Here is a 13,456-nt window from a genome sequence, read left to right on the forward strand (position 1 = left end):
TTCTGACTATATGAAATTAAATTAGAAATCGCAATAAAAAGTTTTTAAAATACTAGGAAATCTTAAAAATGAATTTCTAAATATCTCATGGATTAAAGAGGCAGTGACAATGAAAATTACAAAATACTTGAAATTGAGCAAAAGTGAAAGTACTAACTATATACAAAACCCTGTAAGATGCAACTAAAGCAATGCATAAAGAAAAACTTACAGTTTTAGACATATATTTTAAAAAGTAGATGTAACTAAAAATAAATGAGTAAAGGTTTCAAGCCAAGAAACAGGAAAGATAAGGTAAATTTGAGAGATGATAATAATAGAAACAACATAAAGGAAGTAATAGAAGAACAGAATTAATGAACTAGAAAGCACACAACAGATAGAACAAAACCTCTAATAATGTTGATCAAGGGAGAAAAAAGGAAAAGCATAAATATTAGGAAGAAAAAGTTATAACTACAGATTGCAACTTTTTAAATCATTCAGGAATGCTGAGATCCATTTGAAAATTTTTGAGAACTGGGATTGAGTGGTTAACTTTTTAAAAAATATAAAATAGGAAAATTGACTTAAGAAATAGATATCCTAATTAACTTAAAAACAATTAAAAATTGAATAATCAAATCTATGTTTCAACAAATGACATGAGGCATACACTAAGTGTTAGGAGTTTTACCAGTCTTCAAGAAACAGTTAATCTTACTCTTTTGAAAATTGTCCCCTGCTCCATTCAGTTTAGAAATAGCACCATAAGGTATTCAGAAGTAAACCCAATAAACATATGCAAGATTTTTGTTAAGAAAACCACAAAATAGATTCATAAGGAAGATAAAAAATAGGGACACAAAGGGCAACTCAATTTTTAGGATTATATATCAATACATGTATTATCAAAACTGGATGAGAATAATACAAGAAAATAATATGAACCACTCTCACATACTGACACAACTGGCAAAGAAAATTAATCAGTTTATAATCTAAATAAAAACTGTGGCCAGTATGATATATCTTAGGAAGTTTACTCTTAAGTGGTTTGAAATTTTTAAAAAGTTAATGTAATATTTCACATTAACATTAAAATCTCAACAAATAAGAAAGAGCATAGAAAAACATTCATTCAGGAATTTCTTTAAAATGTTGAGCAAAGTAGGAATAGAAGGGACCTTTCTTAATCTAATAAAGGATATCTATCAAAAACCTATAAAAGATATATTTAATGACTAAGCTGTAGGAGAATGCCACTCACTACATCTTTTCAGCACTCTAATAGAGATACTAGCCAAAAGACAGAAAAAGAATAGAAAAGACAAAATTGTCCTATTTGTAGTCAACATAATTGTCTACACAGCAAATATAAGAAAATGTATATAGTGTTGTAACTATTAGGCAAGTTCAGTATAGTTGCTAGATAAAAGACCAACATAAAAATTGCTAGCATTACTATACTCAGTTCTAACCAAGTGAATGTATAATATTAAAGGAAAAAGGCTCCATTCTCTCTAGAAACAAAACTATAAGGTATTCAGAAATAAACCCAATAAACATATATATGCAAGACTTTTGTTAAGAAAATCATAAAATAATGATATTCATAAGGAAAATCTGAATGAATGGAAATACCATGTTCATGGAAAGACTCAATATTGTATTGATACAGTTGTCCCCGAATAATCTATAAGTCAGCAAGCTGATCCTAAAATTCATGTGGAAGAATGAAGGGACAAAAATAACAATTTTGAGGAAGAACAAGTTGAGGGGACTTGTCCTATCAGATTTTAAGATTTATTACAAAGCCACAGTATTAGTTGTAGATATAGACAATTAGTGGAACAGAATAGAGCACCCTGAAAAAAAATACACATACACACAATATGTGACAGAGATTACTTTTTAATCAGTAGAGAAATAACTAATTAATAAATGATGCTGGGTCAAAACTGGTTTTCCATGTGGAAAGAAAATATTCCTTCCTTAGCTCACATCATACAGGAAAAATTCTCAGTAGTTTAAATAAAATCTAAAAATGAAAAGCAAAACTTTAGAAGTTCAGAAGAAAATACAGGAGAACATATTTATCACTTTGAAGTAGGAAGGGTTTCTTAAAGAATACATAGAAAGTACAAACCATAAAAGAAGAGATTAAAATTTTTAAACTTTTGTTCACACACACAAAAAAACATAAAATTGTGAGAAGCACAAAAGAATGAAATTGAACTCCTTACCTCACACCATAGATACATAAGTTCAAAATGGATCAGAGACTTAATATAAACTAAAATTACCAAACTCTTAGGAGGAAGCATGGCTAAGTCTTCATGACCTTGACTTTGCAAAGGATTCTTAAATATTACACCAAAAGCATGAGTGAGAAAAGAAAAAAATACATAATTTAGACTTAAAAGGTAAAACTTTTGTGCTTCAAAGAGTACCATCAAAAGTGAAAGGAGAGCACACAGGATGGGAGAAAATATTTGCAAATCATATGTCTGATAATATCTGATATATTCAGTGTATATAAAGAACTCTTACAAAAAAGACAACTCAGTTTTTAAACGGTCAAAGGATTTGAATAGGCATTTCTCCAAAGAATATATAAAAATGGCCAACAAGCACATGAAAAGGTGTTTAGCATCATTAGTCATAAGTAAAATGCAAATCAAAACCATTATGAAATACCACTTCACACTCACTAAGATGGCTAGAATTAAATTTTTAAAAAGAAAGGAAAATACCAAGTGTTGGAGAGGATGTGGAGAAATTAGAACCTTCAAACTTTGCTGGTGGGAATGTAAATAAAATGGTACAATTGCTATGGAAAACAGTTCTTCAAAAAGTTAAAGAATTACCATATGATCCAGCAATTCCAAAAGGTTGCATACTGTGTAATTCCTTTTATCTGACTTTCTTGAAATGAAAAAACTATTGAGATGCAGAATACATCAGTGGTTGCTGGGGGCTAAAGAGACTATGATGGGAAGGAGGAAGGTGTGGCTATAAAAGGGCGGCAACAAGAGCCATCCTTGTGGTGATGGAAATATTTTATACTTTACTACATCAATATCAATGGCCAGGTTGTGATATTGCACTATATTGTACTATTGTAAGAGGTTACCACTGGGGAAAACTGGGTAGTGTGCAGACAGACAGGATCTTTCCATATTATTTCTTACAACGACATGTGAATCTAAATTATCTCAGAGTAAAAAATTTACCTAAAAAAAGATATATTTATACAGTGGGATATTATACAGAGTTTAAAATAAATGAACTGTAAGGAACTATATGAATCAAATTGGATAAATCATTAAAACAACTTTGAATATAAAAACCAAATTGCAGAAGAATTTATTGTTACTATGTATTTTACAATATTTATATAAAATTTGAAAACATTGCCTTATTTCTTGATACATATGTAATTATGATATAAAAATATACTTGGAAATAATAAAATTCAAATTCAGGATAGTGATTTCCTCTGGGGATTATCAAGAGAGGAAATCAGCTTCTGAAAGGGAGTGCAGGAGGATCAATTACATCTGTACTGTTTTATTTCTTTTAAAAAAAAAAAAAAAAAGGTGAAGTGTTATAAAATGTTGAGCTTTTTTTGAGCTAGATGGTGAATATGGTTGTTAAACTGTTTTCTTTACTTTTCTGTATGTTTAGAATAGTCTATATTTTTAACTGTTAGTACACAGTTGTGTGTATCAATAATTAACTTTTTAAATGAATCTTATAAGTATTGCATTTAACCAGTAAACTGATCATAATATTATCTATTAATTTATACGAGGAGTCTTAGAAGTGCTTGCCATTCTACAAATTTATCCTCAAGAATAAAACTACGTGATGAGAGCTTAGATTTCCAGTTAGTTGTCAACTTTTTTCTCTCTTGAAATTAGCTATTTTAGAATGATAATACTAGATACCATTTATTCACCTCTTATTATGTGCATACGCTATTGCAAGCACTTTGCATGTATCTCATTTAATTCCTAAAACAACTCCTTGAAGTAGATATCATCTACATTTTCCAGTGAGGAAACTTGGCTTAGAGAGAGTAAGTGTTGATAGTTTGTCAGAGGTCACACAGCTAGTAAGTAGTACAATCAGAAGTGGAACCTGGGTCTCTCTGATGCTAGAGTCATGCTTTTAAGCCACTACACTGTCTGTATAGTCTTTACTTTATATGTGTAATTGTCATAAAAATTCTATAATAAATTAGAGTTTATTGAAAGGGGAGGAGGACAAACATTATCTGTTCTATATAAGTTCATGAATTCAAGAGACCCAAGCTATAAGCATCCAATCACATTTTTATTCCTCTCTCCCATCCAGTCTATTCATACCTGACTCCTTCCTGCTGTTATTGTTGAAAACCTACTATCCATTCCTGTAAGATCTGCAATGGACTGCAATTTCCATTGTTGTATTATTACAGAAATTTTCAGTTGAGAGGACAGTTGAAGGAATTGAAATGGCTCAAGGAATTTAGGATGACTTGGAACTTTATATCCCATATTGCATTTCACAGAGAACAGAACTGGGGTCTTCTGATTTCTGATCTTGTGTTGTTATTATTGAGTCTTTCCTTAAAGAAAACAGTCTGAGAAACAACATTAAGGGTAATTTAAAAATAAACATCATTTGTTGTCATTCACTCCTAACTTCATTCTTCTGCAGTCCTCCACTAGATGTCCTCTTCCTCTTTCTAGAATTACCCTTCATAGAAATGAGCTCTTGCTAGAATCTGTAGCACCATCTTCATAATAGTTTGGGGTTTTTGGCTTTTTATTTTTACCTGGAATAGAACACAGGATGGTGGAGAGTAGAAATCCTACCTCCTGATAAAATCACAATACCTACTCTTTTTTTCCTCAGGAATCATCAAAACCAGTAGATTCTAACCTTTAGAATTGTTTAGTTTATTAATGATTGATGATGGTAAAATTTTTTGGCAATTTGGATTAAATTGTTATTTAATTGTTTTGTGAAAAATGTGCCAATGAATTTTAGATGATATAAACAATTACCTCTGGCTTGCAGAATGTGTAAGTAAGTCTATGAACAAGAAATAACCATGAGAAAATAAATGTCTGGCACCAATATTCTAAATGTTTATACTTTACCTGGTTGTGGATATCTATGTTCTTTATTATTCAGGCTACACTTAGTTTTCCAGATCTAAAAATCACCCCATTCTTTTGACTATGTTTGTTGATGATACTCCACTAGAACCCTTTCATGAGAGGTGTCATAACATATGAGAATCCCCATTACTCATCAGAAAGAATTGATTTACTTTCTTAATTGAGAATATTAGGTTTATTCTGTTAAAATTAATAGCAATGTAATTGTGTTTAGAGGCTTTAAAAGAAATATATAATTGTGCAGGCATAGATGTGCCCATAATTTAATCTTTTTGTGTTTATGGTGGTAGGTCATTTATACTTTACCTTGGAGAAAGATTATTTATGTTTTGCCTTCTTTATTTTCTAAGGAACTGGCATTTGATCCATATGAATCATACGCTCGAGATATTTTACGACCTGGTTTTCATGATCGTTTCCTTAGTCAGTTATCAAAGCCTGGAGCAGCACTCTATTTGCAGGTATAGTAGTTTCTAGATCAAGATATATGATGTCTGAAAAGTAAACTTAAAAATTAAATCACTTTGTTTTCTAGTCAATAGGCGAAGGTTTCAAAGAAGCTGTTCAGTATGTTTTACCCAGGCTACTTCTAGCCCCTGTTTACCACTGTCTACATTACTTTGAACTTCTGAAGGTAAGAAAACTTTCTCTTACTTATAAAATATTCAAGTGTGTTACAGTTTTTTACCAATTCATTTGTGAATCATTATGTGAGCGCTCATGAACATGTCTGTATCTATTTTCTTTTTCTAGTTAAGAAGCAAATGTAAATGAATCTACAGAAGAGTGGCATATTTTCTCCAGTTTCAATAGTGAATTTTAAAGCAATCATCAGATATTTTTTTCTTGTGCCCTTACTTTTTGTTTACATGGTCGAATGTTTGGAAACAACCTTGTATTTATGCATCCAAGTCTCCATTTTGGGACCTCAGCAGATTCAGGGACTTACATAAGGAACCAGTGTGAGGATAACGCCAAAGTAATGGAGAAGATTAATCACCTAATTTTCGTAGCTTAAGTTTGCAACTACGTCTATAGAACTGCTTACTGTTACTTTAGAAGCAGTGAACTATAGTAATCCTAGTAAAAATTTCCCATTTGATTAAAATACTCAATTTAAAAAGCACCAAAAAGAAAAGGTTCTGCTTTTTTTCCCTCTTTTCCTATTATGCACTGAAATTAACTAGGGAAAAGGGAACCTTAGTCTGTATAAATTATTATTCAATAGTGTAGCTCCAGGTGGTTTACTTTTAAATATCTTATGTATCTAATGATGTCTGCTTTGGATTATGGATAATATGTCCTAAAAAAAATCAAATTTTTTTCAAAAATTTTAAATAATGAATGAGATAATAAAGATATTCTGTTTAATGAACTAACCCCATAAATACAAAATAAGACATGCATTAATACTATTATTATTTCTTTAGTTTTTAAAAGAATGTTTTATTAAAGAAAAATTCTATTTAATATCATGATTTTGTTATGAAGCATGTATTATTAGAAATCAGATTTATAGTTTGCAGGAGTACATGAAGGCTCTCTGTAATGAATCAATGAATGAATAGAAAGCCTGAATTTAGTAAACTGGAGGAACTCAGATTCTTACATTTTCCTTCCATTTTCCCAGGTCTCTCTACATTGTAGTAATTTGGAGTTCAGTTAGATTTGTTAAGTAGGAATGTTTGAAGTAGGAAAAGACTAAGGAAGTTAAAGGACTTGATCACCAAGCAGAATTATGGAGCTCTTAGCTCTGTTCTAGGCTGCAAACAGAATACCACTTATGGTCTTCGGTAATATAGGATGATTATTTTAAGAGGATAATCAAGAGGAAGCATTTGGTGTGTAAATCATTCTTTACAAAAATTCATTATGACAAATCATAACCTCAGAATGGGATATTTGCAAACAAGTTTATTATTATAGATCCCTTCCTCATAATGGAATCTGTAATAATGAGATTTTTACCTGAGACTACAATGAAATTCTGATGGATTAAAGGCCATATGAAACCTTGAAGCAGTCATTAATTAATAAGTAAGAACAAGAAGATTTGATGAAGTTTCAGAAGGCTATAAAACCTAACCATCTTAATAGTATAAGAGAAATTATTTACTCCCCCAAGTATAGGCAATTAAATTTTTTAAAATTATAAGTTATGGTAATAAAACTTTTTTTAATTAAATTTATTTATTTATTTTTGGCTGCACTGGGTCTTTGTTGCTGTGCACGGGCTTTTCTCTAGTTGTGGCGAGCGGGGGCTACTCTTTGTTGCCGCGCTCAGGCTTCTTATTGCGTGGCTCCTCTTGTTGCAGAGCATGGGCTCTAGGCGCGTGGGCTTCAGTAGTTGCAGCACGCGGGCTCAGTAGTTGTGTCTCATGGGCTCTAGAGCGCAGGCTCAGTAGTTGTGGCACTCGAGCTTAGTTGCTCCGCGGCATGTGGGATCTTCCTGGACCAGGGCTCGAACCCGTGTCCCCCACATTGGCAGGCGGATTCTTAACTACTGCACCACCAGGGAAGTCCCTCAAATTTTTATTTTATTATTGCATCAATCAGCAATTTAAAAGATTTCTACTGGTAAGCACATGTATTCCTAGTTCATATTACTGCCTAAATTTCATTGCAAAATTAATAGTATATTGGGCAGGAAACTGCCCAATTACTTCCACAAATTGTCATCCCTCCTTTTTATTCTGCATTCCCTCAGCACTAATGTACTGTTTGTATTTATTATCTTTAATTTGTATTTGTTGGTATGTTGCTTAAATAGTTTTATTGAGCAGTATTTCAAAGTGTATTCTATAGAATGCTAGTCCCATAAGATACTCTAAATTAAAAGCTTGGGGGAAGGAATTCCCTGGTGGTCCAATGGTTAGGACTCCATGCTCTCACTGCCGAGGGCCTGGCTTCAATCCCTGGCCGGGGAACTAAGATCCCACAAGCCATGCAGTGCAGCCATAAAGAAAAAAAGGTTTGGGAGAAATGTTCAGTGGTCAAATACGTTTGGGGAACACTGTATCCCTAATTATACTCCTAGAAATTTTCAGTGTACATTAGAATATTAAAGGCTTTGTGAAATTGTGCAATAAAGCAATCTAAAGCAATTAATTCCCAAATTAATTAGACCATGGAACCCTTTGAAACTGTAATTATTTCTGGAGGTTACTTTGGGAACTTATCATAGAATTCCTCCATCAGAAGAACTGAAAGACCTAACACTTAATGGTCTAAGATTTTTTCCAGTAATGTGATTCTCACTAACTAAATTTTTTTCCTCTGGGTATTGTCATAACTTCAAGTGCCAGTGTGGACTAGGTGATTCTGGACTCAACAATGATTAAATAAAATCAGCTCAGTGGGAAGCAGCAAAATGCTAAGACACCAATGACAATTGGAAACTAACCATAATTTATCTATGGCATGGAGTGGCTTTTGAAAGACTAGATAGGACTGTGATTTTTTTTTCTGACTCTAGCCTGGTAGCCTGCTAGCTGAGTAGCCTGTAACAAGTCACCTCACCTTTTGAGCTCTGGTTTTCTTATCTGTGAAATGCTCTTATCTTACTGGGTTGTTCTGTCAACCAAGAGAATGTATGTAAAAGTACTTCATATGCAGTAAAAAATACAAAGACTGAGTATTGTCATTACTAGAAAATTTTCTTCTTGTCTTGCATATATCTTAAACTAACATTTTACTACCTTCATCTTTCACCACTTCCCCACTTCTCCTGCCTGCCCAAATTTATATTCCATTTCTTTGTTGATCACCTCAGATCCCTTCACCAGAAGCCTCAGTACCATCTTTGATTCTTCTCTGTCCCTTATTAGCAGAGCATCATGATTTGATTCCAGAAATGATTCTGGAATCCAGTCTATTCTCCCATTCCACTGACACTGCCTTAGTCCAGACCCTCAGCATGTCTTTCCTGGGTTACTGTAGCAGTTTCCTATATGGTCTTTGTGTCTCATGGAACTCCCAGTTTAAAAAGTGCAGTTGGTGCCCTGTGAAGTGGGACACAAAATCTAAATTCTTTAGCCTCTCTCCAGCCTCGTCTCTCAATACTTGATGTTACTTACCTTATGCTTTAGCCATAAAAAATTTCCAAGCAACTCTGGATGTGTCAAATCTGTTCAGGATTCCATAGCTTTCTTTTTTTCTATTTTCCTGGAATTTCTCTTCTATTTCTACCTTCCCCTTTCATCTGAAAAATTCCTGCTTGTCAAAGAGTTTGTTCAAATGTTGGTTCTCCGTCAAGTTTCCCTTGGTTTCCTAGGCTGATCCTTTGACTAAGCTCCTTTGTTCTCTTCGTATCTCTCTATAGAACATGTCCCATTTTTACTGTCTACCTTGTCATTAGACTCTATACTCCATAAAGAATGGAACTGAGCCCTGTGTATCTTTGAATTCTCATGCCTAGTAGTGTTTGGCACTTAGACATTCCATAAATGCTTGTTAAAAAATGAATAGCAAAAATAAAGTAAGTTTTCCTTACGATTCCTATAAATGTTTTTATATTTGTAGGAATAGTTTAACTGTAAATTGTATATAATTACATTTACTTTGGAAACTTAGAATGCCTTCAACTTTACAAATTCAGAAAATAAAAGTTTAGTTATTAATAGTATGACTTTAATGCCACTGAAACTGGAAAAAAGAAATACTTTCCCCCCCCTCCCTCACCCCCCCAGCAAGTTAGTTCGCAATCAAGTCTTTGGAACCTTTGATTAATTTTTTTCACATTAAAGTTAATTTTTATGAAGTTAAAAAAAAAACAAAAAAACTTCCTTTGTGTCCTTTTGAAAACCTCATTATTCCAGTAATGTGATTTTCCTATGTGAAGTTTAATTTGCTTTATTAAACCAATTTAGAGTTGTTTCTTGGGGCTAAGTACATATGTTGACCAGTATTTTGAAGGTTACCAAATCAGTACATTGTTCAGTTCAGCAAAAATGTTAACTTTTTCTTTGTTCTTTAGATATATTATTTTATCCTCTTAAGGCATACTCAGACAAATGTTAGAAAAAAATCATCCAGGGTGATTTTGAGCCAGTCAGTTCCCTAGAAATTTACCTATTCTCTTTCCGATATGCTGGGTACATATAACCTAGGGGAAAGTAAGTCTCCCTCAATTTAAAAAATCAGGTTCAAATCTATATTGTTATTTGTGCATTAGTGTGTTAGTTTCCGAGGGCTGCTAGAGCAAAGCACCACAGACTGAGTGGCTTAAAAACAACAGAAATTTATTGTTGCACAGTTCTGGAGACAAGAAGTCCAAAATTAGGGTGTTGGCAGGGCCATACTCTTTCTAAAGTCTCTAGGGAAGAACCCTTACTGCCTTTTCTTGGCTTCTGGTGTATCCCAGCAATCCTTGGCATTCCTTGGCTTATAAATGCCTTCACTTCAATCTTTGCCTCCATCTTCACATCACTTTCTTCATATCTTCACATTCTTCTCTGTTACCTCTGCATCCAAATCTCTTTCCTCTCTCATAAAATGCCAAGTCAGTGGATGTAGGACCCACCCTAATCCAGTGTGACCTCATCTCAACTTGATTATATCTGCAAAGACCCAATTTTCTTTTTTTTTTAATTTATTTAATTTATTTATTTTTGGCTGCATTGGGTCTTCGTTGCTACGCACGGGCTTTCTCCAGTTGTGGCGAGTGGGGGCTACTCTTCATTGCGGTGTGCAGGCTTCTCATTGCAGTGGCTTCTCTTGTTGCGGAGTACGGGCTCTATGCGCGTGGGCTTCAGTAGTTGTGGCACACGTGCTCAGTAGTTGTGGCTTGCGGGCTCTAGAGCACAGGCTCAGTAGTTGTGGTGCACGGGCTTAGTTGCTCTGCGGCATGTGGGATCCTCCCGGACCAGGGCTTGAACCCGTGTCCCCTGCATTGGCAGGCGGACTCTTAACCACTGCGCCACCAGGGAAACCCAAGACCCAATTTTCAAATAAGATTATATTCACAGGTACCATGTGTAGAACTTTTTTGGGGAACACAATTCAACCCATTACAGTTAGTTTTTGGTATACTATAAAAATTAAATTCATTTTTGTTTTTCTGATTCTCCAGTGTATATGGGCTTTCTTAAACGCATAAAAATATATTTTTTGCATGGGCCAATTAATCATTTCCTCCTGATCTTAGATTTTAACATTTAATTTCAGTCCAGCAAAAATCTAGTGAAAAGCCAACAATTGCAGTATTTTTCAAATAGATGGATTATAAGCAGCTAAAAACTCATGGGAATTCAAAATTACTAACAATCTTCTGAATAAGACTAAATGTACATAACTGAGGTTGGGGTTATCATGTATGCTTTCCCTTAAATGAAAAAATAATAGAAAATTTAACACTTAAAACCTCCATACCTTTCTTAGGTTTCATTGATAATAAAACATACGAGATTAGGAAAATAATTGAGAGAAACATGTCCAGGTTTAATTTTAACACGTCACAACAACCCTCTGTTTTTAGGTAAGATTAAATTAAGAACCAGTGGAATAGTAAATAATTTAGTGGATGTTAATTCATTATAACAGTGCAGTGCAAGCATACTGCACACTTGATCACAAGCTTTACTTTAGAAAATAAGAGACACTAAAGACTTTAATCTGAATGTTCACATGGTTAGACACTTGCTATATGTTAAAATTTAACATTAAATTTTCTAATATTCCTAGATTTTTGTGTACTGACTGACTTGAAGAATAGTCCTTAACATTTCCCCTTAGCATCATAAATATTGCCAAAATTGTAGCCCCAAATGCTTAAGTACAGAACTGTGGGAAAGGGTTACAGATAAGAACTTAGAACTGAATGGTGCAGTGAGTGGAAAACTTAGGCTCAAGAACTGAGAAATGTTAAAAGTAGGAGACATTTTTCCTCCCAGAGTAGTTTTTTTTTTCAGTATATAAAACAAATTGGAAAAGGCAAATATAAATTGTGCTACATCATTCACTTTAAACACCCACTAGCGGCCTTCACATAGTGCACCAGAAACTCTTTGTAAAGAAATATGCTCTGCAGACCCCTACTACAGGTATCTTGTATGCATTTGTTAATGGCTTTGGTTTGTTGCTTTTTCAGTTTGGGAGCTGGACAAGTATCAAACATCTTCTACTCTAGATAATTTTTTATCTACTTTTTTCATGTTCTGCATCTGGTTTAATTGCTGTATGCTTCAGACCATTTTTTTATACTGCCCATGAGCTGATGCTTAATACCAGCAATAAGAGGAGATTTAGAAAACATAGCTTCTCTCTGAGTATCATAAAAAGAAGTCCAGAAGAGGTCTGTCTAGCTTCCATTCCTTTGAACTAGCTTTCTAAATTTAGAAATTCTTTTCCAGAAACCATGGGCTCAAAGCAGTGAGCTAAGTGGTATATCTGACCACAGATGTTGAATGCCTAAAGTTAAACATAGAATAGTATAATTCAGGAGCCATTATAAACAAATAGCTGACTAATATATTACTCCAGCTTTAAAATTTTAAACCAACTAAACTGCTGTGAGGAACATTCATAGTTTTGGTGATTTTTTTTTCTCTGATAAGAAAAGAGAGATGGTTTTGAAAGGTATTTTATTCCATAAATGAGATTATCCTAACCTTTTTTTAGGGTTGATTTCCTGTTTAAAGTTTCAAACTCGTTTCACCTTTCAGATTTTAACTTGCTTTTACATTACTGCATTTTCTGCCATTTTTTTCTCATTTCCTCTTTCTGGAACTCCAATTACATGTATGTAGAACTACTTTATGTTGTCCCACAGATCTCTGAGACCGTTCATTTTTCTTAAATCTTTGTTCTTCAGAGTGGTAATTTCTATTGATCTGTCAATAGAATTGTTAGTTATTATACTTACTCTAGAATTTCCATTTGGACTTTGTTTTATAGTTTCCAGAGACTCCCTATCTGTCCACTCAATAAGACCATGTTTTCCTTGGATTCTTTGAATATGATCACAAAAGCTACTTTGAAGTCTTTCCTAAACCCCCCGTCTGGGCCGCTTGGAGTCAGTTTCTATTAACTGGGTTATTTTCCTCAAATATGGGTCACATTTTCCCAGTATTTTTGCTAGTTAACAACTCTGGATTCTGTTGTGTTGAGGATTGCTGGGGTTCCCTTTGTGGGTTTTGGTTTTTGTTTTGTTTTGGATTGTTGGGTTTTTACTCTAGTAGTAGACAGTTAACTTTTCTGGACTCAACTGCAAATTTGTCTCTTCTGTGTTGTGCAGCAGCTAATATCTCTGTATCACTTTTTAGGATTTCCATACGCTGCTTTTTTAGCTTGACTCTTTCCCGTCT

The 13,456-nt window shown here is 33.7% G+C and overlaps 1 protein-coding gene across 2 annotated transcripts in view; it reads left to right on the forward strand.

Annotated features, from left to right (window-relative positions):
• Nucleotides 1-13,456, forward strand: part of SOS1 (SOS Ras/Rac guanine nucleotide exchange factor 1) — a 148,325-nt gene that overhangs the window by 86,877 nt on the left and 47,992 nt on the right. For both annotated transcript variants that reach the window (XM_082427659.1, XM_082427660.1), the window contains exons 7-8: nucleotides 5,504-5,614; nucleotides 5,689-5,787. In XM_082427659.1, coding sequence (XP_082283785.1) covers nucleotides 5,504-5,614; nucleotides 5,689-5,787 — 210 coding nt within the window. The remainder of the gene's footprint in view (nucleotides 1-5,503; nucleotides 5,615-5,688; nucleotides 5,788-13,456) is intronic.

Source organism: Balaenoptera physalus (assembly GCF_965194825.1).
Source record: "Balaenoptera physalus genome assembly, chromosome: 15".
Taxonomy (NCBI): Eukaryota; Metazoa; Chordata; class Mammalia; order Artiodactyla; family Balaenopteridae; genus Balaenoptera; species Balaenoptera physalus.